Source organism: Aptenodytes patagonicus, chromosome Z (assembly GCF_965638725.1).
Source record: "Aptenodytes patagonicus chromosome Z, bAptPat1.pri.cur, whole genome shotgun sequence".
In the NCBI taxonomy this organism is placed as follows: domain Eukaryota; kingdom Metazoa; phylum Chordata; class Aves; order Sphenisciformes; family Spheniscidae; genus Aptenodytes; species Aptenodytes patagonicus.
Window position 1 is genome coordinate 13,552,189 of NC_134982.1, and position 24,843 is coordinate 13,577,031.

The 24,843-nt window shown below is 40.6% G+C and overlaps 1 protein-coding gene across 1 annotated transcript in view; it reads right to left on the minus strand.

Annotated features, from left to right (window-relative positions):
• ADAMTS12 (ADAM metallopeptidase with thrombospondin type 1 motif 12) overlaps positions 1-24,843 on the minus strand; it is a 171,318-nt gene that overhangs the window by 96,931 nt on the left and 49,544 nt on the right. The window contains exon 3 of the mRNA XM_076362753.1: positions 9,748-9,922. Within this exon, the coding sequence (XP_076218868.1) occupies positions 9,748-9,922 (175 nt within the window). The remainder of the gene's footprint in view (positions 1-9,747; positions 9,923-24,843) is intronic.

The window sequence follows — 24,843 nt, forward strand, 5'->3', positions numbered from 1 at the left end:
TGCCTTTTAATTAGTCTTGTTTAAATTCAGATTACTAAGGGAAAGGAGAGAAAGACAGTCTGGAATTAATCTTGAAACGAAATGCTATTCTTTCAAGGTTTGATATGATATCATAGAATCATAGAATCATTAAGGTTGGAAAAGACCTCTAAGATCATCAAGTCCAACCATCAACCCAACACCACCATGCCAAGATGCCCTATCTTTAAGAAATGCTGCATATGCTATAACCTTCTTATCTCTGGGCTTATACAACAGAGTTTATTTGGCCTTTCTCTGGACCAGCTGTTGTTTTTTCCATTCCATTTCTCCACTGTATTTAAAATATACCAATCCCACTAGCGTGCTCAAAGGAAAAAACACATGGTAACACTTTGAGGGGCCTCCTTGTCCTTGGCTGAGGCCAAACATCTTGTATTTCAGATGACGTTACTAAGCAATACAGCCTTCAAAGCCTCAGCCCCAACCCCGCTGTGCTTCAGCAGTAAACATTAGCAGTGCAAGAGCAGCTTTTACAGGTGAGGACTCTCCCCGAGCCTGGGCCTGAGAAGGGGTTGGTCAGTCTGGGAGTTACTGAAATGAATTATGCTAATATGACATCTTGAAAATCTCAGACATATACTGCTTTTAATGTTTTCTGTTCTTAGAAGCAGGTCCTGATAACAACATTTTCCAGCTTCATGACATTTTGAAAGATGACCATAGACATTGTCCTGCTCCAACTCCCCACACAACATTTCATTTTGCCTGATTAAGCCCCTGAAGAGGCACCCATGCACAGACAACAGCCGTTGAAACAGCAGAGCAGGGACAGCCCATCACCCACCCACTCCATCCTGCAACCGGGGAGAGCCGACGAAGGCGTCTGTAAACTGCTAGAAGGAGCAAGGGGAGGAACAGCACAAATGGCATCGAGACATCCCAGGGGAGGCAGCCAACAGCGCCTTTGCACATGAGAGGTTAAGGACTCCTGCCACCAGGCACCTCGCACGAGCAGTCCTGTTAGGATAACACCGTCTTCGTGTGACCGGTGCCATTCTCAGCTCTTCACGAGTACCACCTCACGGGCTAAAGGATGTTTCCAGTTTTAGCCAGAGTTTTGAAAGTGACTTTTTCCTTTGATTCTGGTTTCCTATTAGACACTGGTTGTCAGGGACATTATAACCTGTTGGATGCCACGATCCCATTAATTCACTTCCATTTTTGTTATGCATAGGGTGGAAGTTCACCAGTAACACCACCTATAATTAACTGGACTCCCTGTGGTTCACTGCCTACAGAAAACTATGCCAGATCCTTCACAGACAGGAGCTATTGGGACTCCCACGCTAAAATGCCAAGAAGTTTGAAAGTGGTTGCTTAGAATTGGGTTTGAGCTTTGAAATTTACACTCCTGTGGAAAAAGAATCAAGCAAAGCCCTGTCAACAGACTCAGCCTCTGTTATTTTCTAAATGACAATCTCAGTTTTCATTTGCAGAAAGTCCCTGGTTCCTCTTCTCTCCAGGTAGCCTTGAAATTATAAAGGTATGTAAATGCATGGGACAAGAAAGAGAGAAAAATGCAGACAGGTTAGCCTGAAAGAAACATCCAGTTCACACACATCATAAGACAGTATGAAATTATAGCTTAAGGAGAGAAAAATATCCAAAAAATTGATAATGATGGGTAAAACCAGGTTACATCCATCAGCTGGTAAAGGAGCTGTTCAGTAATCCACTCCCCAGTGTTAAGGCTATTTCTGCTTGGAGAACTTTCAGCTGCCTGCCAATGTTACCAATTCGGGCTTTGCAGGAAAATCCCTTCTTTTACTGCCCTTCTTCCCCATTACCTCCCCAGCAGATGAAATTTCATCCCTCTCATTTCCTTCCATCTCCTCTGAGGAAGACCTGAGTGACAGAAGTACCTTATGATGGGCAACGGATGCAACTGGGACACTGAAAAGAAAATCCCATAAAGCAGAGAGTGGTTCGGTGAATAATTTACCTGGAGAATGTCAGGCACATAATACAGAAAATGTCAGGAATGATCCCTTGTTAAAACTGCAGCACCTGAAAGAAGACTTTGATCCAAATCCGAACCTCCACAGAGCTGAGGGAAATCCAGACTGGGAGCTTAACTGACAACAGTGCAGATCAGAGAAGAAGGAACTTGATTCAGCCTGTTTTAGAGCTCAGGCAGGCAAGAAACTTGCTGCTAATTCTAAATTTGGCAGAATGGAAGACTCAAACTGAGGTTGTGTTTAAAAAGTATTTAAATTCAAAAATCTATCTCTGCAGCTTCAACTCAAATACTGTTTTTCAGCTGAGCAAAATATGAGACAAGACCTTTTTTAAAATGAGTACAAATCAGAGACAGCATGGAATTGTGTCTACTAAACACAGCGTCCCAAGCTGCTCAATATTGCCAGAAATTCATTATGAGAATGGTCCCCACAAGCACCCATGACTGGAGTTGAGAACTCTATCCTACACTCAGCAGATAATCAGGAGTGCAGAATAGGATCTGTGCACCCCAGAACATACTACAGAGTAATTGCATGTGGTGTGGGATAAGTCCAGATACGGCCCCACTTCTCCCTAAATAGGAGAGAGCTTACAGTTCTCTACAAGATGACTGAAGTAGTGGTGGATAGAAAAAATCTTACAACCTCCTAAGTTACGCAGTTCCCCTCATTCCCAACTAATCATAAAGCTAAAATCTATGCTACAAGGAGTATTACGATCTCCTTTTAAGTACAATTCATCCAGAGGAGTCTCTCCAAGTACACAAAATGCATCTAGGTTCAAGCAGATGTTGGGAGCATGGAGTGAAGAACACCATCCTCAAGCAAGGAGTGGACAAGCTGCAAGGACACTGTGTTTCATGCAGAAAAACTGTGCTCAGACACCTGTTTAAAGCATGTCATGTATGATAGGAGGCTGCCAGAGGCTCATCAGGGACATGCGGACTTTGGGGAAACTACTTGTGAATACTGAGCCCATATCAGTGCATTAGCCCCACAGCACAAGTCCGGCACTTCTCAGAAGAATTAGAAATCTATGATCTGCCCAGAAATAATAGCGTAATTGTAGTTTCTTTTTAGAAAGTTCACAGAGAGTTCAGTATGACTGAGAAATCTGGCACTAACCAGACTGAAGGCAGAACAGCTTTCCCAATAGTACTCCATTAATGGGTCAAGTGTTCTGAGCAAATTTTCAAACTCCCGCAACAAAAATGTTTCCTAAATGCAGCTTAGCTTTCTGGGTTTTCTACTTCAACTGTGGAAATAGGGTCTACAATTGTTCAAGGCTAGTGTTATCCTACGAAAGAGAAAGGGATGGCATGTGACATGTAACAGTTTAATTTTAAAGCTTGCTATTGCTCTCCGAATCAATACTGCAGCAATTTAACATTTACATTACCAAAGCATCTGTTTACCCAATCAATGGCAATACTCAAAAAGTGCAATAGCATCACCCACAGTTTGATAAGGAAAGCTGTAGGCACAGAACAAGAGCAGAATATATTCCTCTATGACAGTAAAAGGTTAGAAATGCTGAACTAAGTTCAGTCTGGATCCAGACTGAGACTCTTCAATCTGATGAGTGGTTAGACAAACTGTTCCAATGAAGACATAGAAGAGACCACAGTCTACCCTTTAAACTACAGGAAAGCAACTGCAGTAAGAAAGCATGGTGTAGCAAACACTATTTCTTTCCAGTGGCACAGGGACTGTACAGAAAGACTCTGCTGAAACACAGTGAAGCAGATTTTTCCCTCCTTATAGTTTTGACTCATATTATTTGGAAAATCGTCTGTCACAGAACTTTAAAATTTATTCAGGCATTGAGTGAGGAAGTGTATCATGTTTCTGATGCCTTTTGGTGGCAACAAGTGACTATTATTACATTATAACAACATCCTGTTTCCACATTTTTTTTTCCTTTACCTCCTGCACAACACACATACTTATGGAAAGCACCTTCTTTTAGTTAGTAGGAGCTAGTGAAATACTGAAGGTTAAATTCCAGCAGAAAAGACAAGAAGATGAGAAAACAATTAGGAACTGGGAAAGCAGGTGCCAGCACTCTTCCAGCACTGAGCTTTCTCTAGCCCCTGTTCAGCACAGACTTTGGATCCACTAGGAGAAAGTTCTAGTTCTGACTCTGCACTCATTTAACTGGAGAGGCAGAATTGCACAAAATACAGTATTTCATTCCTTTGTCCTGTAACAATATTTCTACTGCCTATAACTACAGCCTAGGCAGCTCCCAAGGACAATTCATCCCAAAAAGTCAAAGACAACATCTTTGGATAGGGTGAATCAGCCTTTGAAAATGATTCTTCTACTCCACTAACTATAAAAGGAGTCAGCTTGTAACACAATTAGCTTAAACTCAAGTATTTAACTGCTAGGCTACTCAAGAGATAAGAACCTTATCCTGTGTCCTTAAAATCTGAAGTTCAAGTAATAGTAAACGTATCTATTAAACAGCTGTATGCTAATGAAACCTAGAATCCTTTTTATTGCTCAGCAAGGCTACACATTTGTGCCTGCTCATTTATTAGAAGTAACAGGATTTTTGACAGCAATGTGAAATGAACACAGAAATCTTCTTGAATTTGTATGTCAGATGTTAGAAACTCAAAGTTGAAGGATTCTTATCTCACCAGCACAGAATCCAGAGGTTTTAGAAACAGAAGAGGACTCTTCCTTTTTCTGGAGAAGGAAAGCACAAGACAATGAAAAAAAGTCTATCTTATCTCTGATTAGCTTCTAATAAACTCCAGAAAGCAACTGAAAAAAAAAAAAAAAATCTTCCTGAAACCTGAAAGAAAGTTACAATCTTCTGCTTTCATTTCATAAGCTTGTTTGGAGGGGAAGCAATCTTTTGATACCAGTTAGCAGCAATTGTTTCATCCACTGCTACAACAAACCAGCTATCATGTCTTTGTTTTCCAGGTACCCCACTCCTGAAATGTTAAATATCCTGCTGCCTGCACAAGCAGGCACTCACTGTTTTCAGTTCAGTGCAAACTGTTCCAGAGATGAGAGATACTCCATGTACTCCTGCAGGCTGTTTGTTTTGTTGTTCCTGCTTTAAAATAGAGGTCATTCTGGCTGAATGTAATCTATTCACTCTTTTTGCATGGAAAGCATTTTCTAAACAGGTTAGTAGAACCTGTTCATAGAAAGCAGAGGGATGCAGCGAGAAAGGTGCTCTTCCCTCTACATTGAATTAGTTTAATAAGAATAATAGTTTCTGTGTTTTGGAGAAACTAAGCAAATTAAGCTGAATAGTAATTGACATCGTTAAATACAGGATAAAGAAATACTGGAAAGATGTCAGCATCATTCTTTAAAAGATATGGAAGTTACACAGCACATACCAGGGGTTCTGCCAGCAAGCAAACCTGCTTACATTGGCCACAATGTTCTTCCAAAAAAAGATAGGATATGCTTTGAGAATAAAACAGTGTCCTGAGTTCCCTCCCTCTTCCAAGTGGTTAAACAAAGGACTTCACTCTCAAAAGCCAAGACTAACAGTTTATGCTGTACACTTGCAGACAGAAAAACTGAAGAGAATCCTCTGGCAGTATCAAGTTAATCACCAAAAAGCAAGACCATGATTCAATGAAATCCTGCACTCAGACATAACCCTTAGGAAGAGCAACAGGTAACTATTGTCTGAAATAGCTAAATGGCATTCTAGTCACCTGTTAGATGAACTATGCCACCAAGCCATCATTCAAAAGGCTTAAAAACCAGTTTCGCACAGACGATGTTGCTCTGCTCCTTCAGCTCCCCTCATCCCTCTACTCATTTCACACAGCACCCGGCCTGTCTCCTCCCTCCCACCCCAGCCTTATCCCATCACAGCTCCAATGCAAAATTGCTCCAAATGCAAAATTTTCAGTTACAAGATTTATAACTCCTCTGCAGACAAGGAGTTGGAGGTCCTTGGGTACAACCCAACCTAATCCTAACTTCTGATCTGTGTGGAACTCATCTATCAAATCTTTTCAATGCCAAAATGAGGGCAAAGCACACGACAACTTCTATACACCTAAAGCTTCAATGAAGTATTCTCAAAGATCTATTTTCATACCCTAAACCTTTCTTTCCATGGTTAGATATTACAGCCTACTGCAGAAGTCACTGGGTTGCAGTCTGAATAAACTCAGCTACCCTCCTTCTAAACGACAGCAACCTGACCACCTCACCAGCCAAGAAGAAGTCGTCCATTTATTCGTATCGTATCAATCCCTTCTGCAACACTGAGTCAGGAAGGGCTCCATTACATCACAGCATTTTCATTCACAAACTTCACAAAACTTCTCCATTTTGCAGCTCACAAACAAACCAATACTTTGTGGCAGACTGCATGAAAACAAACAGAAAGAAACAGGAGATCTTTTCTTATTCTGTAGAAGGGAGGATAATCCCTTCTCTCTTGCATTGTATCTCGGAGCACTGTCAAGTTTTTAACATAACCTATTTAGAAAAAAAAAACCAAATCCCCTAATCCTTAATTTCCTCTCCTACAGGCACAAATGATTAGAGAAGTGATTTATAAAGCTCAGGGACACTTTTCATTTATGATTTTTGCTACTTCTCACACATATTTCAAATGATACAGTAAGACAGCAGCTTGCAATGTACAGTATTGTAATGCTACTTTCAAGATTAGCACTCAGTTTTGCATGCAGCTAATGACTGAGTCATCTGGCAGTTGCCTAAGCAGCAGTGGAAGTGTACAGCACAAACCTACGTTTTAATTTACATCATTTATCACAATGATTTTTCTCCAAATATCTGAAACTGTAAGGATACTGCAAATTATAAACTAATTAATATAATCATTGCAAGAACACAGGAATGTAACTGATGCTAAAGTATTACTATGTGTAGATGAGACAGATGACAAGCAGGTTGGAGCCTGGAGATTCATGTGGTTGTCACCACAGAAAAATGTCGTGTGCATGCTGCACAGGGCTTCTTCCAAGAGGTGACACAGTCCTTGCATTAAAAAAAAGCTTGAAAAGACTGCATAGGAGGTCAGCATCCTCTATCTATTCCCTCCCACACTAATTTCTCTCTTTTGATTTTGCCTATAAAACTAGTCTTTATATTCCTTGCCTGACAGACAGGTTAGTTCTGACTAAAAGATTACTATTATCACCACCCAACTTTGTGCGCTGACTTGAAAGCATCCAGGTGGTTCAACTTTTCCAAGCAAAAATCACCACTACATTTTAGCCTAGGCACACAAAGGGTTTACCAAGCATAAATCTTAGAAATGACTCAATTGTCTTAGCTTAAGTTTACAAAACAAACAGAATCAGAGCTCAAATAAACAAAAGCAGACACCTTGTATGATGAATCTCAGCCCGCAAGATTAAAATATTTGATTCTGAAAACCAGTTCCTACAAGAGATATGGCAGGCAACTCTTCATCAGTTAAGTCCCAGCCCAGTGAGGACAAAGCTAGGGCTTAGAATACAAAATGGTCATGACGTTTAATCTGTGAAATAGAATTTGTTTCTACAATTAAACGTGAACTGTAAATTGAAATTGTTTTGCTTTAAAGTGATCCCAAAAGTCATTACTCTGGGCCATCTGTGATATCATGTGGGTGTACCAGACTTCTGGCATCAAACTTAACAGCATGAAGTGCTTGAGTTCTTGAAAAGGGGGAGGAGTCAACTTACCACCTTTAAAATTTATTTACGCAAAAAGTGTTCCCCAAAGCCTGTGTAGTGAATATATTTAGCACAGAAAGCAAGAATTAACTCACTTTCCTTTTTTGTTCTGTATTTCACTTCTAACAAGAGCAATTGCTTGTTGACAATGCGTAATGTAAACAGGAGATGACACTGACTTCTTTCTTTTTTCTACCCTTGTTGAAGAGCTGGCTACAACAGAAGCAAGATAACAAAACATAACACACAATTTAAGAGTTAAGGCCTTCGGAGGAACCAATGACTGTTATATCTTGTCACACAAAGGGTAAAAATGTAATGAAGGAAATGCTTTCTTTTCCCCATGCGTTTTTTCACCCTGATTACATAACACTTGTGACAGTCAAGCAGATTACTGCTTGACCAAAAGCAGACATTACCTCTAAAGGCTGATCGAGTCAGTTAAACATAGAAACATGAATGACTGTATATTCCTTTGTTAATTCATAAGACACTCCCTTTGTTAGCCTGGAATATCATGAACATATTACTACTACCAGGAATAGTTCTGTCACATTAGAATGAATAACATCAGACAGGGAGTTTAAATTCAAAAGCCTATTAGAGCAAACTTAGCTACTCTAAGTGATGAAATCTCAGGGAAGCTCTGCTCAATTTTCCCCAGCATCCACGTACAGTCAGTCTTTTTCTGTTTCATTCTGCAGGACTTCAAAGGAAGATAAAACAGGTAAAAAGTGAGAGGTAGAAAGAAAATAAGCAGGTTACAAAAAACAAATATGCAGCATGATCCCTGGTATCTCCTATCTCCTCTCCATACTTAAAATTATTGCTTACACATGTTATTTCATGCATAAAAGAAACCTGGAAGACAGTAGGCAAGCACATTTCCTCATTCTTTGCAGGCAAATCTAAACTAATTCCTCCCATTTATCCCAGCAGTCATCAGAAGAAACAGAAGATCAGGGAGCTATTTTAGATTTAAGCCAAAATAGACATCAACATTAGATGTTCATGGCTATTCAGCTTCAGGCTTTTTGTCTAACAAGTAGATATATTTTTGTTTAATGAAAAATAATAAGGAACAGCGTTCATTAACTCTTACAGTTTCCCCCTATCCTCACCTACCCAGTATCACAGAAGATTGAATAGCTCCCCCATAGCCATCAGCTTTCTAGTTTCCCCCAGTTATCATTTCACATTGCTCTCGGCCAGCAAGCAAGAAGGGCAAAGAAGGTCTATGACCAGAAATATAGTGGGGCTGAGTTGTTGTTTGCTTCTTTAATTTACCAATTCATATTAAACAGCAGTAAAACTGCAGCAGCAGTCGTGACTGAGGGTTAAAAATCAATGCAAGATCTGTAAATTTTTGGTATGAAGTCAATCAAGTAAATGATTTTACTAAATAATGGAACTCATTTTGTAATTAGGAGATGCCAACTACCTTCTAGATATACTCTTCTTTTCCAGGATAGTGTATTAGTTTGTTTTCCCAAAAGACAGGATGCTAAGTATTATTGCACCAATATTTAAGTTATTTTTACTTATGGTCCTACAAAAAACACCTCGCTGCTGATGCCTTGCACTCCACTTTCAGAACAACCAAATAAAAGTCTTTAAATATTTTGGTAACTATCACAGAGAATCTAGAAATCCTAAATTTAAACCATGGATTAGACGGGGGATATTTTATGTTGAGGACAGCATTTGCATGGAGTGAGAATATTTTATTAAAAATGACTGCAATTCTCGTCATCCCAGAACTACTCAAGAATTCAAGTCAACCTCACTGAACAGTTCTGGCTGGAGGAAAAAGTGAGGGGTAGAAAGGATCAGTGGTGTGAAAAACATATCCCAGCAGTCATAAGGGGGATTTAACTTTTCAGAAAGGAACCCAGATGGGTGGCTCCCGAGGTGTTTTGACTGAGATGGCCTCATTCTGCGTAATCACTTTTTAGAGAATTTTAAAAAAGCCTGGCAGAAGGAAAGACACACACCACGGGAAAATAAAAGCTGCTTAAAAAGATGCAGAAAGCAAATAAGCAGAAATCCAGCAATATTTGTACCATTCAATCCACATGCTTGCTCTTTTTCCATTGGGATCGCCCGTCTTCTCCTTAAAGCATTTTGAAGGATATTTGCCCCATAGATAATATGGGGATGGGGTGTTCCCTCCTTCTGTGGATGCTTTTTAATGGGCTCAATGAAGTAGTCACCATGGGGCAGATGGAAATATCCAGTCTGAAAATAAGCACAAAAGAGTTAATCTCTACTGTCCAGTACTGGAAGTCAAAAATAAAATAGACTCTCTTCATATCACCATCCCTGAGCTTTTCTTATAAAACAATCATTACACTGCAGAAATATGAAAACAGCAGGTTTTCAGCATTTATTTTGCTGCATACATCAAGGTTGCTTTGTACCTCACAAAGGCGTAACAGTCCAAAGGGGAATAGAAAAAATACCTTCTTCCTAATAACCTGAAATCCTATATATGGAGGCAGAGGCTCCCATATTTGCACAAAGCCACTGAAAGGTCAAAAGTTAATTTGTCAAATATGATGCACTAGAAAGAGTTGCATCTTCTTCTTCTGGTGTTTTGCATCCATTCCCCAGAGAACAAGCCCTGAATAGGAGCTGTTTCATAAGTACAAAGCGTAATTCTGCTCCTACCTGCAATTCCACAGTCAGATTACACAACCCATCAGATGGGCTGGACTGTGAGGTCCACCCTTGACTCAGACTACAAACCCACCCAGCCCCCAGGCTTCCAATGGACGAAGTAAGTAGCTTTTCATGAATTATAGCAAGCTTTTGTGATCATACAATCAGATCTGCATAACAAAGGCTGCAACATTTCTTGTGCTATTACTTCTGTATCAACCTCCCAGCTTTGACTGAGCTATAGGGCCTTTGATATCCATCTGAACTACACAGGATTAGTTTACGCCTCCCTCTGCCATGATCTAAGAGACACATGCAACCAGGCATGGCCTTGGTCCCTTATGTCTCAGCATTTTTGCAGGGATTGCTAACGTTGCAAAACCACTGTATCATCCTTCCACTTCAACATATACAGAACAGTACTAAATTTAAAGCAAAGGGTCTGCTGACATGCCAGCCCGCACTGGGGCTATGACAGGAGATTGAGGTATCCCATTCTGATGGCTTTGTTCCATCTTCACTTTCTTGCTGTGGTCAGTGCAGCCTTCTTAACTTGCTCTGGAGCCGGAAAAAATGCAGCAACACTGCACGTTTGTTTGCAGGAACATGACGTTCCTGCAGCTGCTGTGTTCAAACTTACAAGGACAGACAAATTTAAAAACTCTTTTGAAACGCTCCAAGGTCTTACAGTTTCCCTGGACAGTTGGGAAAGCCAGCATGAGGGTAAGGACAAGAGGGAAATCATATGAAGGGAGGAAAAGTATTCTTAAAAAACAAGCAACCATGGGCTCTGTGTACTATGAGCCCAAAGGCAGCTCAGTGAGATCTCCACACAATGTGCTTCAAAGTCCCTTCTACCAGATACCTTTTGCCTCCACTCTGATTGCCACAGGCCCAGTACATCCCACAGCAAACTTGTACAAATAAATAACTGTGACTGTCATTTCACAGAGTTTGTCCAACAGTTCTTAAGAGAAGAAACTCTTTCCTTCCAGTTTTCTGGTGCAAGTCAAAGTTTAAAAGCCAGAGGTTGGCCTTGGTTTGAAGCCTTGCTTACACCCATAAAGTTTCACAGGTTCAGGACTCAGTCACATATGTTTGCTCACCTGGGATTACAGTTACTGCTCATATGTTTTTTGTTTCATTTTTAAGAAAAGGAAATAAAGACTTCCGATTCTTAAACATGAAAGGCAAAAATGCTCAGGTTTCTTTTTAAATTGTAAATCAAGGCTACTTTTGATGTAGGAGCTGAGACGCACTACAAAAGCAATAAATCCCATGTTCAGATTGGATAAAGATGTCAGGCAAGCATGCATCTATAGAGCAAGAATACCTATACAGAGGCTAGACCAGGAAATCAGTAGATGTGGCTTTCCTCCTGCTGCTCAAAGAATCAAAGCACCATCACAAATCTTTGCCCATTCCTTTCCATTCCACAGGATTTGATCTTCCCTAGATATTCTTAAAGTCTCGGTTATTTGACCTTCTTTTCCCGTTGTGTTTTTTAACCCAGTTTGAACCAGGAAGAACTAACCATTTTCACTGCAGACCCTGATTTTATAGGGCAGGCTGATTAGTCACTGGGCTATTGTGTTAAAGTTGCATCTGTAAGAAGAAAGACCAGGCAGTCATATAAAAAATTAAGTATATTACTAGCAACCTCATTTCCCAAGCTCCCCCAGTGATGTTTGCATGTTAAAATTCAGCTCTCCATCCAAGTTGTATGGAGCAGAAGGAAAAACAAAAATTCCTTGTATTTCATACTGCATATGCACACACACAGATGGCAGTAAAGGTTGTTCAATGAGCCAGCAAACACTGGCTACCACAAAACCTGGCTTCAGACATTCCCATTGATTTTTTTTTTGTTATTATTTTTTTCTTAACATTATCATTTTTCAGTATGGAATATCTATTTCCACAGTCTTACAGCTTTTTGCTATAACAACTCTATCCCAAGCCATCCCTGTTCCAAAACAGCCGCAACACCCCCAACCAGCTGGCATTCTGTGGACAACATTTGTTAAGTTCAGCAACACAGCTATACCATCCCAGGCACCTGCGGTAGAAATCCTGCCAGTCTTCCTCTAGATCTGGGATGAAACTAGGAGCTGTCCCTCCTGCCCTCTGCATTAATTGCTTGTCTGAACTAGTTCATGTACTGTTCTTGTCACTGTCATTGTAGAACTTTCCAGGCATACATGTGGCTACTTGACTCACATCTACTGCATGTGCTTCATTCTTTACATTGATAGATAACTGAATATGGACAGAAACACAGTTAACAGCACCATCCTTCTCTGTGTTGTAATTACTACCTTCGTGCTTGTCTCCTCTTTGTTATGCGAGGCAAGGTCCAAGAGAAGCCTCCTGCACTTCATGCAGAAAAAGTGGAAATTTTTAATATCCCTTAATTTCTGGAAAAGGCCATGTCTGTGTGTCAGATCTCCCCTGAAGAAAGCTACCTCAGGCATGTGTAACTTCTACATGACAGCTTTAACATTTGTTCTTTAAAAGAGGTTAATAACAGCCAGAACCTTCATATTTGTTTGCTACAGATTGCTGAATCTTCGGAAGATAAAGGCTGGTCCCACACTCGACATCCAGACTGAAGTCACTGTAGAGCATGAAGAAGTCTGAGGACCAATTTTACCAAGGAGACACTCCAGCATTTGCAGAGTGTCATCAACTCACAGTTCAACTTGACACAACAGCTCCTGACACCTTGGGACTATCAGAAAATCCCTACTTACCGAAAAGCAACTAAGCCTGTGGAGTAGCAAAACTAAACTGGAGCTAGAACCGCTGCCAGCTCAGAATAAAACAAGAAGCCTAGGTATATTTTCAGGTTACACACAGCTCTTCATGGTTGGCTTGGCAATATCCCTGGGCACACCCACACAGCCATTTCAGGCATTAGTGCAACGGTGCGTCCCCACAAACAACTGATGGGATGGCATTGAAATACATAAACCAGCTTTGTCACCAAAGAGAGCGCAACTCTACCTGTCAGCCCATTGACTGAGCATTTCTGAACCACAGACATGGCTTGTTGCAGTTTCTCTGGTTTTAGCTCTGACCTCACAATGACCAATGAAAAACCCTTTTAACCTCAGCCTAAAAAGTGGTTCTTGGGACAGGCGGATGCTTCCTTCGCTCCTGTTGCTTCTTGTAGTGTTGAAAAGTATCAGTATCATGAATTCAAGGCTACAAGTCAGTAGGCCAGTGTTCTGCATCAAACTCTTGGTTTAACCCAACAAAGCATTTGGGAACAAGGTATCCCTGCCTCTTTCCCATCCCCACCTCCTTGTTTCTGCCATCAAATTACGGCCACGAGTCCCTCCACAATGCAGTCCGAGGAGGGAGGAAGGAGGAGCAAGGTTACATTGAGCCCGTATAGCCTCTAAACTCATTGTAACATGAACCCTGCATCTTGATTCAAATTATGGAACAGACCTGACGTTCGCCCTGAGACTGAATGTACATTCAGCACTTGGGAATCTTAATTAAAAAACTAACTTATAAATCATCAGTGTTGTGCGAAACTTTCTTCTGTTTTCTGTCAGTCTACAGACTAAAGCTCAGGTCTACTCGCAGTACCTAAAAAATCTGCAAAGGCAAGGCTGGGGTGACAGTGTTACTGTTCTTACACAAAAGATCCAGCAGAACATACAGTTTTCCAAGTACTACACTTCTAGATAAGGTGACAGATTGCAAGTTGTAACAAAAGAATCATTTGCTCCAAAAGTTCTCATGGATCCTAAATTCTTGTAGCAATAGAATTTATTTAAACAAAACTGCCTGCTCTGTCTGTAACAAACTCCCCAGTAAAGTAAGGTATTTATAAGTAATCTTTCCTTTCACTTGAGCTTTGTGCTCTGGGAGCTTCTGAAAGAGTTTGAAATTTGGATGAAACCATCATCACTACAATGCAAAATAAGAGAAACGCCATTACATCCTACACGGCATTTTATTGCTATCTGCACTCTCCCCAGTAAAGAGACCTGCCTCGATGTGTTCCCTGTTACAGGGCAAGAGACAGGATATGGCAACCAGGCCAGATCGTGTCTCTCCAAAGGTGTCAGTCAGTGTGTTACCAAACATCCCTGAGTAATCCCTCTTCCCTGACAGTTTCAACATATGGGTATTCTCTATTCATGGTGCTAGCCTGAAATCAGCGCATGCATTGCCCTAATTTGTCTTGCCACTGCACTTCTCATGGTGCTACAGCATGTGGAGAAAGTAAGCCGGAAGAGAAAATGAAAACAGAAAAAGTAGAACAATCTGAATAGATTCTCTGGTCTGTATTACTACACTCCCAGCCACCAGTCCAAGAGGAGATAAGGGTTCTTGAGACCAGTGTCTTAAATACAGCTCTGTAAATGTGGTACAGAAATGTTTTATGTCCTGTGTTACCTGAAGTACCCTAAGCCAAAGCATATTTAGGGAGGCTCAGGAACTGTAGACCTTTCTGCACAGATGTATCGCTGCTGCTCATGACTGCAAAAGTAACTGAAGAGTGATACCAAAAATGTGCATTACTCCATGTCCTCTAAAAATCTGTAAAACACTATGACATGCTCCACTTTTATTACCTGCAAATGGCTGCACTGTGTGCCTAAACTTACCAGAGGTGAGAAGAAGACACAATGTTTAGCTCATGTAAAAGATCAGTTCTGGAACCTGCCTCAAAACTTTCCCCTAATTCTAGTACCATGTAATTTTTTGAATGTCTAAAAATATCTGTTAGTTCCACTCTTGCACTACAACAAGAAGAGGAGCTGATACCCTCCAGGAGAAAAGTTCTTCTCGTGGCTATTCCCAGAAGTAACCGGAAGATAAGTTAAGCATTTGTATATCTTCTAAATAAAAATCCTTTATCCTTGCTTTGTTTATCCTGAAACTATTTTATTTTTGACTGATTGTCTGTCAGGTAGAAACCATGATTTTCATTCCTGTCCAGAATCATAAAAGAGAGCACACACAAGTTATACTCTAAGTTATAAATTAAAAAAAATATATCAATTACATGACCTATCAGTTGGAAGTATAAAGACCCTATACATTAGCACTAGCGAATAAAATTATCATGGTTTTAACCCTGAGAAATGTCGTTCTCCCAGAAATAATCCATTGCGGTAAAAAAAAGAAATATTTCATATTTCAAATGCTAATGTCCTGGGGGAAATAATATTTTTTATTAATTCAATTTCCTGCTCTGTCTTACAGAGAAATGTGTTATAGGTTTACCTGTGTAAATTTATGGGTAAAGCCCATTAGGGAAATCAGAGTGGGAAATGCACCATGCCTGCCAGTACTGCTTGGGATGAAGGGACTGTAAAAGTCCGCTTCCAGCATGCAGATGTGCTTTCCAACAGCTTCCAGAGACTTCCAGCACTTACTGGACTGGCGCACTGCACTTGCACTTTCATCCTGCACAGCCTATACACCAAGAAATGAAATGCTGAGACCAACTGGAAAAAAACACCACCAATCTTCACATTAAACTTCCTTCAAAGCACTCAGAACCAGCAAAATTCCCTTTGCTGATTAAGTACTTTTTTACTTTTTTTTTCTTTATATCTGTTCTTTTCTGACTCACAAATATAACAGCAAGAATTTTTCATTTAAAGTCCATCAGATTTCAAGCTACATATACCTACAATATACGGGGGGGGGGGGGGGGGGGGGGGGGGGGAGAGGGGCAGTTTGTAGCATCATCCACTTTTGAGCGCATTCACACAGCCTCAGAATACACAAAGGAGCGCTGTTATGAAAGCCCCATCGAAAATAAGCCAGCCTTATTTATGCTCATTACAGAGTTTAGTTTTCATCACAGAAAAAATGGCTGCAGCCAAGTTTCCCTCATTTAAACTTCTTTGTGAAAAGCTATCGTGTAAAATAGTAATAGAAATGGCCAGAAAATAGGAGGGGGGGTGGGGGGTGGGGTGTCATGTGGGTGGGTGGGTGGGTGTCTGTGTGGGGTGTGGGGGTGTGGGGGTGTTTGCTTCCCTCAATGCCTATAGGGGAAAATCTAAAAATCAACCACAGAATTTTTTTCTAAATTGTTGTTCTCTCCTCTTTCAACTGTCCCCCTTCACCCCCAAATTTTGACATATTTTGGCTGAAAATGTTTCCCAGACTATTTGGAAGCACTGCTACATTACTTAATGGGTTTTTTTAGTTCAAGTGCCTCATTATTTTGACACAAACAGCTCCCTGGATACATCACATCTCCCACACTGCATGTCGCTCACCAGGAGGTCATGGTGATCCTGGAACACTTCCGACTCAAAGTTTTCAACCAACTTTTTTGATTTTCAGTAGAAATCTGTGTTTTTCTGTGGAAAGCAGATATTTTTCACATATTTCTTTTGGTCAAAAGTTCAGGGGTTTTGTCAAAATATATTTTCTGGCAGAATTTTTTCAATCAATTCCATGTGGGAAGCTGAAGCCAAGTCCTGTGGGAAGGGAAAAGAGCAGCTTTAGCCTTGGCTAAGGTTTTGCAATTGCAATGTTATCCCAGACAGGAGAGACTGGAATTAGTGGGTGTATGTTAGGAGAAAAAGGGAGGGGAAAAAACCAACAATTTGCAGTCTAAAGCTATATAACTGAGTATGTTGACAATAATGCCAAAAAATAACATCTGTAGTGAGAACAGTGTGTAACTCACTGAAAGCCGACGGCAGTATTTCTGACAATGGGACAGCGACAGACTCTGAAAACACAGCGAGTTCTTAGAAGCGACATGAAACAAAAATAAGACAAGATGCTGCTTTTACCTTTAAGTACTTTGCTCCAGCTGCTTATTACAACTCTAATGCATGGTAAGAGAAATTCAGTTTGAATAAAATCATTTTCTAATCAAAGAATAAAATTGTGCCGTAGGAAACGTGCATTACCAGAGAACTTCAGCCGCATATAATCAAAACTGAACTGGTGAAGTAAATTATCTGTAAATATTACACATGCTGAGTTTATTTCCTTTTTCAGCTTATGACTTAATTGCTTTCCATGTGTTATTTTTTTCCCAAGAATCTTCCTCATTGAGTTGTCATCTGTTCCTATCTCAGCCAGAACACAAACCCCATGACATGAGGGTCCAGGTAAAAATTTTCACCTCTGTCCTCAGCTAGAGCTGCAAAAAATGGACCTGTCATGCCATTGCTCAGGCAGAAAGGGGGAGATTGATTATTTGTTAGGTACTGAGAAATTTGACAAGAGACTTTTATGAACATCACCCACAGAAAAGGACAACAGAAAAAGCTTTCTACAGAAAAAAAACAATGCTTTCAGCAGCATTTGGTGAAAAAGGTGCTACGACACTGGAACACAGCCTTACAGTTTTAACATAGCTTTGGTCCAAAATTAAAATAGCTTATTTTTAAGATGATAAGGTGAGTGAAAGAACAGGATACTATCATATCATAATATTATACACTCTTTTGTCACACTTGCCACCTTGCCTATTTTAGAAGCTGCCAGAAAACTGCTCGGAGGTGTCAGAAATGTGCAGTTAGGCCCTGCACACTGTGGGCTCAGAAAGTTCAGTCAGACAGAAAAAAGAGGAAAAAAGTATCAATGCAAAGCCAAATTTACAGCAAGGTGGACTCTTGTGGCAGAAATAATAAGGTATTAGAGAAGAAAGAAGTGTCTGATATCCTCCAGTTCTCAGGTTCTTTACAGTCAGATTTCAGTCCTGAACACTTCTGAGATTTGGGTCTTCCTGGCTGGGGACATATCCTCAGCAAAGGAGAAAAGTCAAGTTTCTACGGTCATGTCGATCAGCTACCATACAACCACTTACAATACATGATCACTCAGCTGAAAGACTTGGCAGAGAATCATTACTCCGGGTTATGGCATCAGCTTGCTGGTGACCACACTCAACTTCATTTCTTCTTTTCACTGTACTTGAGCAGGACAGATTCATTCCTCTTCCCACAGTTTAGCGGAGATGGGGACTTCGATGAAGGCTATCTAGGATACATTTTAAGAAGCTAAGGCATTAAAAATCCACCCTTTATGAAAATGGGTAAGAGAAGCAAACATTCCAAATCCCATGTTACTTGCTCCTCTGCTGTGCCCCAGAAACAGTTCATTAAGCAGTACTGATAACCAGGAATAATTTCTATGGATCTCCAACTCACTGTGAGCTTTGCATCTCTTACAGAATCTGAAGTACCCTGGTTACATTCATTTATAATCGAGGAAATTATCTGTGAAAGTAATCTGTAGGGATTTGAGCATGCTCACATGAAAAAAATACAGTTTGGAACATGTAATTTTAAAAGACATCTTTGTTCATACTTCAGGTCATGGTGTCCTCCACTATCAATCTTTTTTGTCCATCCTAAAAACATTTATTACTTCTTCCAGCTTTTTTCTGATTATCCTTAGAAGAAACAGTCCAGGTATCTTATTCATACATTCACTTGTGGGTGCCCTCTTGGCCGTGGCTATATTTGCATCATAGATTCTTTTCTTATGATAGAAGATCCACAAACAAAAGATAACTGTGTGCCTGTGAAGCTGCTTAGAGCCTCGTTAGTCTCTCTACAGGCTTCTGCTTTGAGATATCCAGCAGTTCATGAGGAACATGAAGCTGTGTTCCCACAGCTACTACATCTCTAACTGTATCACAGTGCCCAGCAGCAGTCACTTCATGTTGTCCAATTCCCAGAGAGCCTTTCAGCTTCCTTCCACATTCTCATTTTCTACTTTTTGAAATATGTCCCATTTGATTTCCTTAAGCCAGAACTGTCCTCCTTTGCTGCATCTAATGTTCAGACACACCATTAAATTCCAACAGAGTAAAAATTTATCGTCCATTAGAGGAGATTTAGTAACTAGCCATTTTTATAGTCTTAAAATACAGCAAAGATGACATTTAATAAATTTTACACAACTTCCAGTGCTGGTTATATTAAGTTGAAACAAGCCTGTGTTCGCCACAGGCTGAACATCCAGCAGGGAGATTGCATGGCATAGCTGACTCTTAATTCATTAACTCAAACACAGTTTGAACCCTTATTCTATTTACCAGTGTGATTTCCACACTGCAGCTGAGAGATGGACTACCAAGGGCTCTCTCAAGCCCAGAGCACTCCTGAGATCTGGCGTACCTTTTACCATATCATCATCAACATTTCCTTTGTTGCTCAATTGCTGACAAGTGCATTGTGTCTTTGGAGAAGACGTTGCAGTCCTTTGGGCTGCCTAGTCTGCCCAAAGCCAGTGAGCTGACACCCCACCAGGACAGGCTGAGTGGATGGCGCCCAGTCTGTGCCCTGAGCCCATCCACACAGCAAATTACATCACTCCAGAGGATAAAGCACACCCAAAAGTTTTTCCTCCTGCAAAAATCAGCTAGGTTACACGGGGCAATCCATCAAGCAAGGAGTATGAAAAAGTAGTCAATATAGCCTCAAGCTCTACCTCAGGGTGAATCTAATAGCAAGTTAAATCTAAATTAAAAATCAATAAGCTTTCCTATCCAGCCTGAAGGACACACTTTGGTGAACAATAACACAATATTTTTCTGAGTCTTTGATTCTTCCTCTTATTCTTGCTTTCTCCCTCCCCCTTCTCCCCTGTTTTTGTACTGGAAGTTTTAACGGCAATGTGTGCTGGGGGAAAAAAAAAAAAAAAAAAAAAGAGCTGTTTCTCCAGGTGCAAGAGGCTTACTTTGACTATAGGCATGAGAGGGTGAGACTCGTGCACGTTTTCACTTCATTTGGGATCCAAAAACAACTTGGCAAGTGTCACTGCTCTAAGACAAAACAAAAGGTTTGCCCCTTTCCTCCAAAACCGACCTTTAGTTTGGAAGAGTAGGAGAGCAACAGCTGTTTTATTTCTGGAAAATACTCTTGGAACATCTAATTCATATCTTTCTAATTAAACTTGTTCAGAAAGCACTGTATCCGGGGGCTTACATTGTACAAATAGGGTTTTTTTCATCTCATTAAAATCAGAACAGCCTCTCATGAAAATGAAAATAAACACTATAAAAATGGTTTGTACTACCCGGCATTTGAAATCCCCTCTGAGACTTTTGATAGCAGGATGAGAAGTTCTAAAGTTTTCGTTTGGAAGACAGTAAACTTCTACAGTTTGCGAAGCAGATCAAGTTTGATGATTCAAAGCCTATGTAACACTGAAGAGTGAAGATTTAAACACCAGACTGGTAAGAGGCTCCTTGCCTAAACTGTGCTTTCTATTAACAATAAAAACACAAGCAAGAGGATCCACAGAGCAGACATGATCTCTAATCCTGGAGACAGAAAGCACCATGGCTGTTTTTGCTTCCTGCTCACTTATATTCTAAAACTAATTTCAAGCTAGTGAGCATGACATTGTTAATACTGCAGAGCTCAAACTTTATTAGAGAATAACTAAATGCAAATATTTGATCAAATGACAAGTGGCATTGTTTCTATTGACAAGTATTGTTTGTATTACTGTGACCCACAAGAACCCTAGTCAACAGCCAGAAAAGCAGAGATACAAATGATGACAGCTGCCACAACGTGTGCAGATAGATGGAAGAAAGCACAATTATCCCATTTTCCAGTGGATGAAAGCCTGCCAGGAGCTTTACTCTCCTCAAGAACAAAGCGAGGGAAGGTCACAGCCCAACTTCTTCCACTCCACAGAAATTACTTTGCTTGAAGAAACAGAAGTCTGTGGGGAAAACATCAGACTGGACTACACTGAACCATCTGCTGACGCTCTTCTAGCTTCATTCTGTCCAGCCCAAAAGCAAGCAGAGATGTCAACAGAAGACGGCATATTTTAGGTCTGCAGGTGTGATCATAGGTGTGTTGTGTGTGTTCTGCCTCTCTTTCCTCCAAAATCATGAAGCCTCTGGCTGCGCACCACAGATGGGACTTATGAATGAATTTCAGCATGCCTAGGAAGGGTCATGCCACCACTTATCATGAAAGTGTCACATCAAGGTCACCTAAAAGGCAGCCTGTACTGATACCCTCAGTCTCTTCTTCACTTACCATTTATGCTTCCAATGCCTTTCTAAAGGGTGACTTCCCCACACCAAAGGATAACCTCAGAGCAGCACTGTGACATGGAGTTTCAGCTCAGTGCCTACAGGAGGAATCATGGCTTCTGCTTAACAACTGCAGCTTGAAACACACTGCCCTTGTTTCCGTGGGTGGTATGAGAAAACAGCTGCTCCGTTTGCTCTGCACAGCCTTGCAACAGGCTGTGGGCCACGCTCAAGCTGCAGCTTGCTGTGCTATCACTGGGGAGGAATGAAGGGGGAGGCAGCTTAGCAAAACCAAATACCTTACAAAACAGGAAAATTCAGTCCCCAGTTGAGGGCAGCTATGGCACATTAAGATATCAGTGTCAAGTGACATACTACACTGAAAAGGTTATTTTGCATCACAACCAGTGGCTGTGTTGAAAAAGGATTGAGAGTAAGAAATGGGATGTGGAAGGAGAGGGGAGAAGAAATGAAATGAAACCATAAGAACACAGTTCAAACCGAGTCCCAGAACTTGGAGGACAAAGTGCAGTCCCTAGTACACAGCTAATGCTTAGCACGTGGCAGTCTGGGAACCAGCACGATGATAACTGGCAATCACAACAGAAGTGCTAAACTTCTGCTGGCCTGAGGCAAACCACATGCCACTCATCTGACTTTCCCTGTTATTTCTGTCTGCCTGAGAAAGGAGAATGAAGCGATTTTACGACTGCATCTGGCACACCACCATAAATGTTTTTACAAATCGAGTACAAGTCCCAGCTCTGATGCATACCAAAGCTGAAGGCTGATCAGATTCAGCATTGGGTTCAGGTCAGCTTAAAAGCATAAAGCACTTAAGTTAGCTCTGGACTTGATTTAAATCCCCCCTTGAAGCTTGAATTCTGACTGAAAACGATTTCTGTTGATATGAGAAGTACAGTGCACACACTGATATATCATCAAAATCACCTGCATGTGTGAGATGCTACAGCTTGCAGGCAGAAAATTAACAACTCTCTCAGAGGTGCAAAGAGATGACCTATACTTTGAAATTCAAGTTGTGCAAAAAAAACCCCCAAACCAATAAGAACAAAAGCCTGCAAGCCAAATACTCCTCAACCTACTCTCAGTCAAGTTTCAGCTCAAAACTTGGCAGGACGTATACTCAGTAAGAACCAAATCAAATTTGGTACAAAACTAATAACTGAGTAAACTACTTGTGCTAAGACTAGCATAAAAACTCTGCTAATTCCAAGGCCCCCCCTGCTAGGAGCTAAATCTGATGAAATGCCAACTACCTTCTCTAAGGTGCTGAATACTTTAAGGTCCTCCTGAAGCTGGTGGGAAATCAGCAAGTTCAATGCTTCCAGAGCAAGGCCCTATATAATGAGCACCTGAAAAGCCTGGAAAAGAGACAACATGGGGAAGCAGCAAGTGGCACAGAGAAACTGGAGAGTTTCTGCCTGTTTGCTGTCTGCCCTAGCACAAGAGGTAGGGAGCTTCAAAAGAAGCTGGCAGGCAACAAAAGATTTTTTCACCCAAGACATAGTTAAGCTGAAGGAGCATTTGCCGCAGAAAATTGCAAGTCGGAAATGTTTTAGAGAGGTTCCAGAAGTGGCTGGATAAATCCATGTAGGGAAGATTAGTCCCACATTTTTAAATGAAAAAATACCACCTACAGCTCAGAAACAGACGGCATGTCAAGGAGATGTCCCTATTTTCCAGCCCTGTTCTTACACCTCTCCCCAGGTATCTGCTGTTGACCATTATTTCCTTCTGAAAGTCAGTGGCATACTCAACAAATCTAAGGGTCTGGCAAATTAACACACTCCACCAACACCGAAATCACAATCTGCTGCTCAGGTGCTGCCTTTGTAGGAGCTTTTTCAGCAGAAAAAGAGGCTTTCTTGGTTGGGTGCTTAGCCCTCTTGGTTGCTTTTGCAGCCCTAGGGGCTTGCTCCCATTGTGCCTTTCACGCTCCAGGTTTCTATTTTCTTTTAGCCGTAATATCAGCCCAAGATGCCCTTCTGGGACTTCACAGCAGGGTATGTACACTCCTTTCTATCTCTTTAGACTAGCCCTTCTTGTCTCAGACTGACTATGGGGCAGGCTGGACTTTTGGGCTGGTCTTGTAAGGCCATAGGTCTAAACTCTTCATGCAAGCAGCAACCACTTCCTTTAAAAAGTGCCCCTTTTCCAAACCATTCTTGGGGATACACTTTCACCCGGTTGCAAAAACAAAAAGTCTTAGTTGTGCAGCTCACCAGTGGAGATCAAAGGGATAGTGAAATCCAGCATCTACAAATGATGAATTTAGGATTTTGATTTTTAAGTGTTTTGATACGCATGTGTTTGGTTTTTTTGTAGAATATTTCTGTAAAAAATTAGGTTTTGCCTGTTGAAAAAGCTATTGTTTTTATTTGAAACTGACAGAAGAATTATACTTTCCATCAAAATAATTCTTTGCTTGACTGCAAAGAGATTGCTTTTGCTATTTTGGAAATACAGCACTTTGTAATAAAAGCGTTTCATTTTGTCTTGCTTGAAAGCAGCAGTCAGCCTTTTAGGTTTGAATGCGATATCCCACAGCACAAAAAAAGACAATATAGAGAAGAATTGGGCTATTAATCTGAAAAAAAAATTTGCAGTAAGACATTCTTTGGAACGAGGCAGGTGAGGAAAAGTATTTTGCTTTAGAAAAAGGACTCATTTTCTTTCTGTTAAAGCTCTGCTGTCACCTCTTCTTTTGTTCACAGGATGTCAAAGTTTTGTCTTTAAAATTGTCATGTTTTGAAATCCTCATAATATACATTTCAGGAATGCAGAAATGATAAAAATCGCTTTTAACTTAAAAAAAGGCATAGCTGTTCAGCATTTTTAAGAATTCAGCAGTTTGTTTCTTTAGGACGTACAATACTTCTTATGCGAAACTGATACCATCCTATGTAGGAAAATATGCAGTAGAATAAGAAAATACTTTTTGTACAGATCAGACATATGTTGTCTGCAGATGAAACACCTCCCTGAAGACACGCTCGTCGTTCTGTAGAATAAAATGTTATACTGAAAGAGTAAAAGTTTACTCAAACCTAAAAGATACTATCTTCAGCTCCTACTCAGCATGATTCTTGCTAGTCTAAGAACACTGAAAACTGAAAAACTTGATAGCAATGGAAAGAAATAGAAGACAATAAAGACTAGATCATATACAGTCCTGACAGAACTCCAATGGACTTAAGTGTTCTTTAAAAGAGAGGTGTATTTGACTCATGAACCCCTAATAAGCTTTTGTGTGGTCAGGGGACTGTTCAGAAACAAAGTTAGGAAGGAAGTCAGGACTGAATGATCGATAATTCATAATTCACCCCTCACAAAGGCGAACTTATAAAAATAGTATGTACAATAACCAATTCATTCTGCTCTCACTATTAGCCAGAGCTGCACAGCTAAATACCAGAATTTTACTGCAGAAATCTTTACAACTAAGAGATAAGACTGTGGCTTTTTGAGA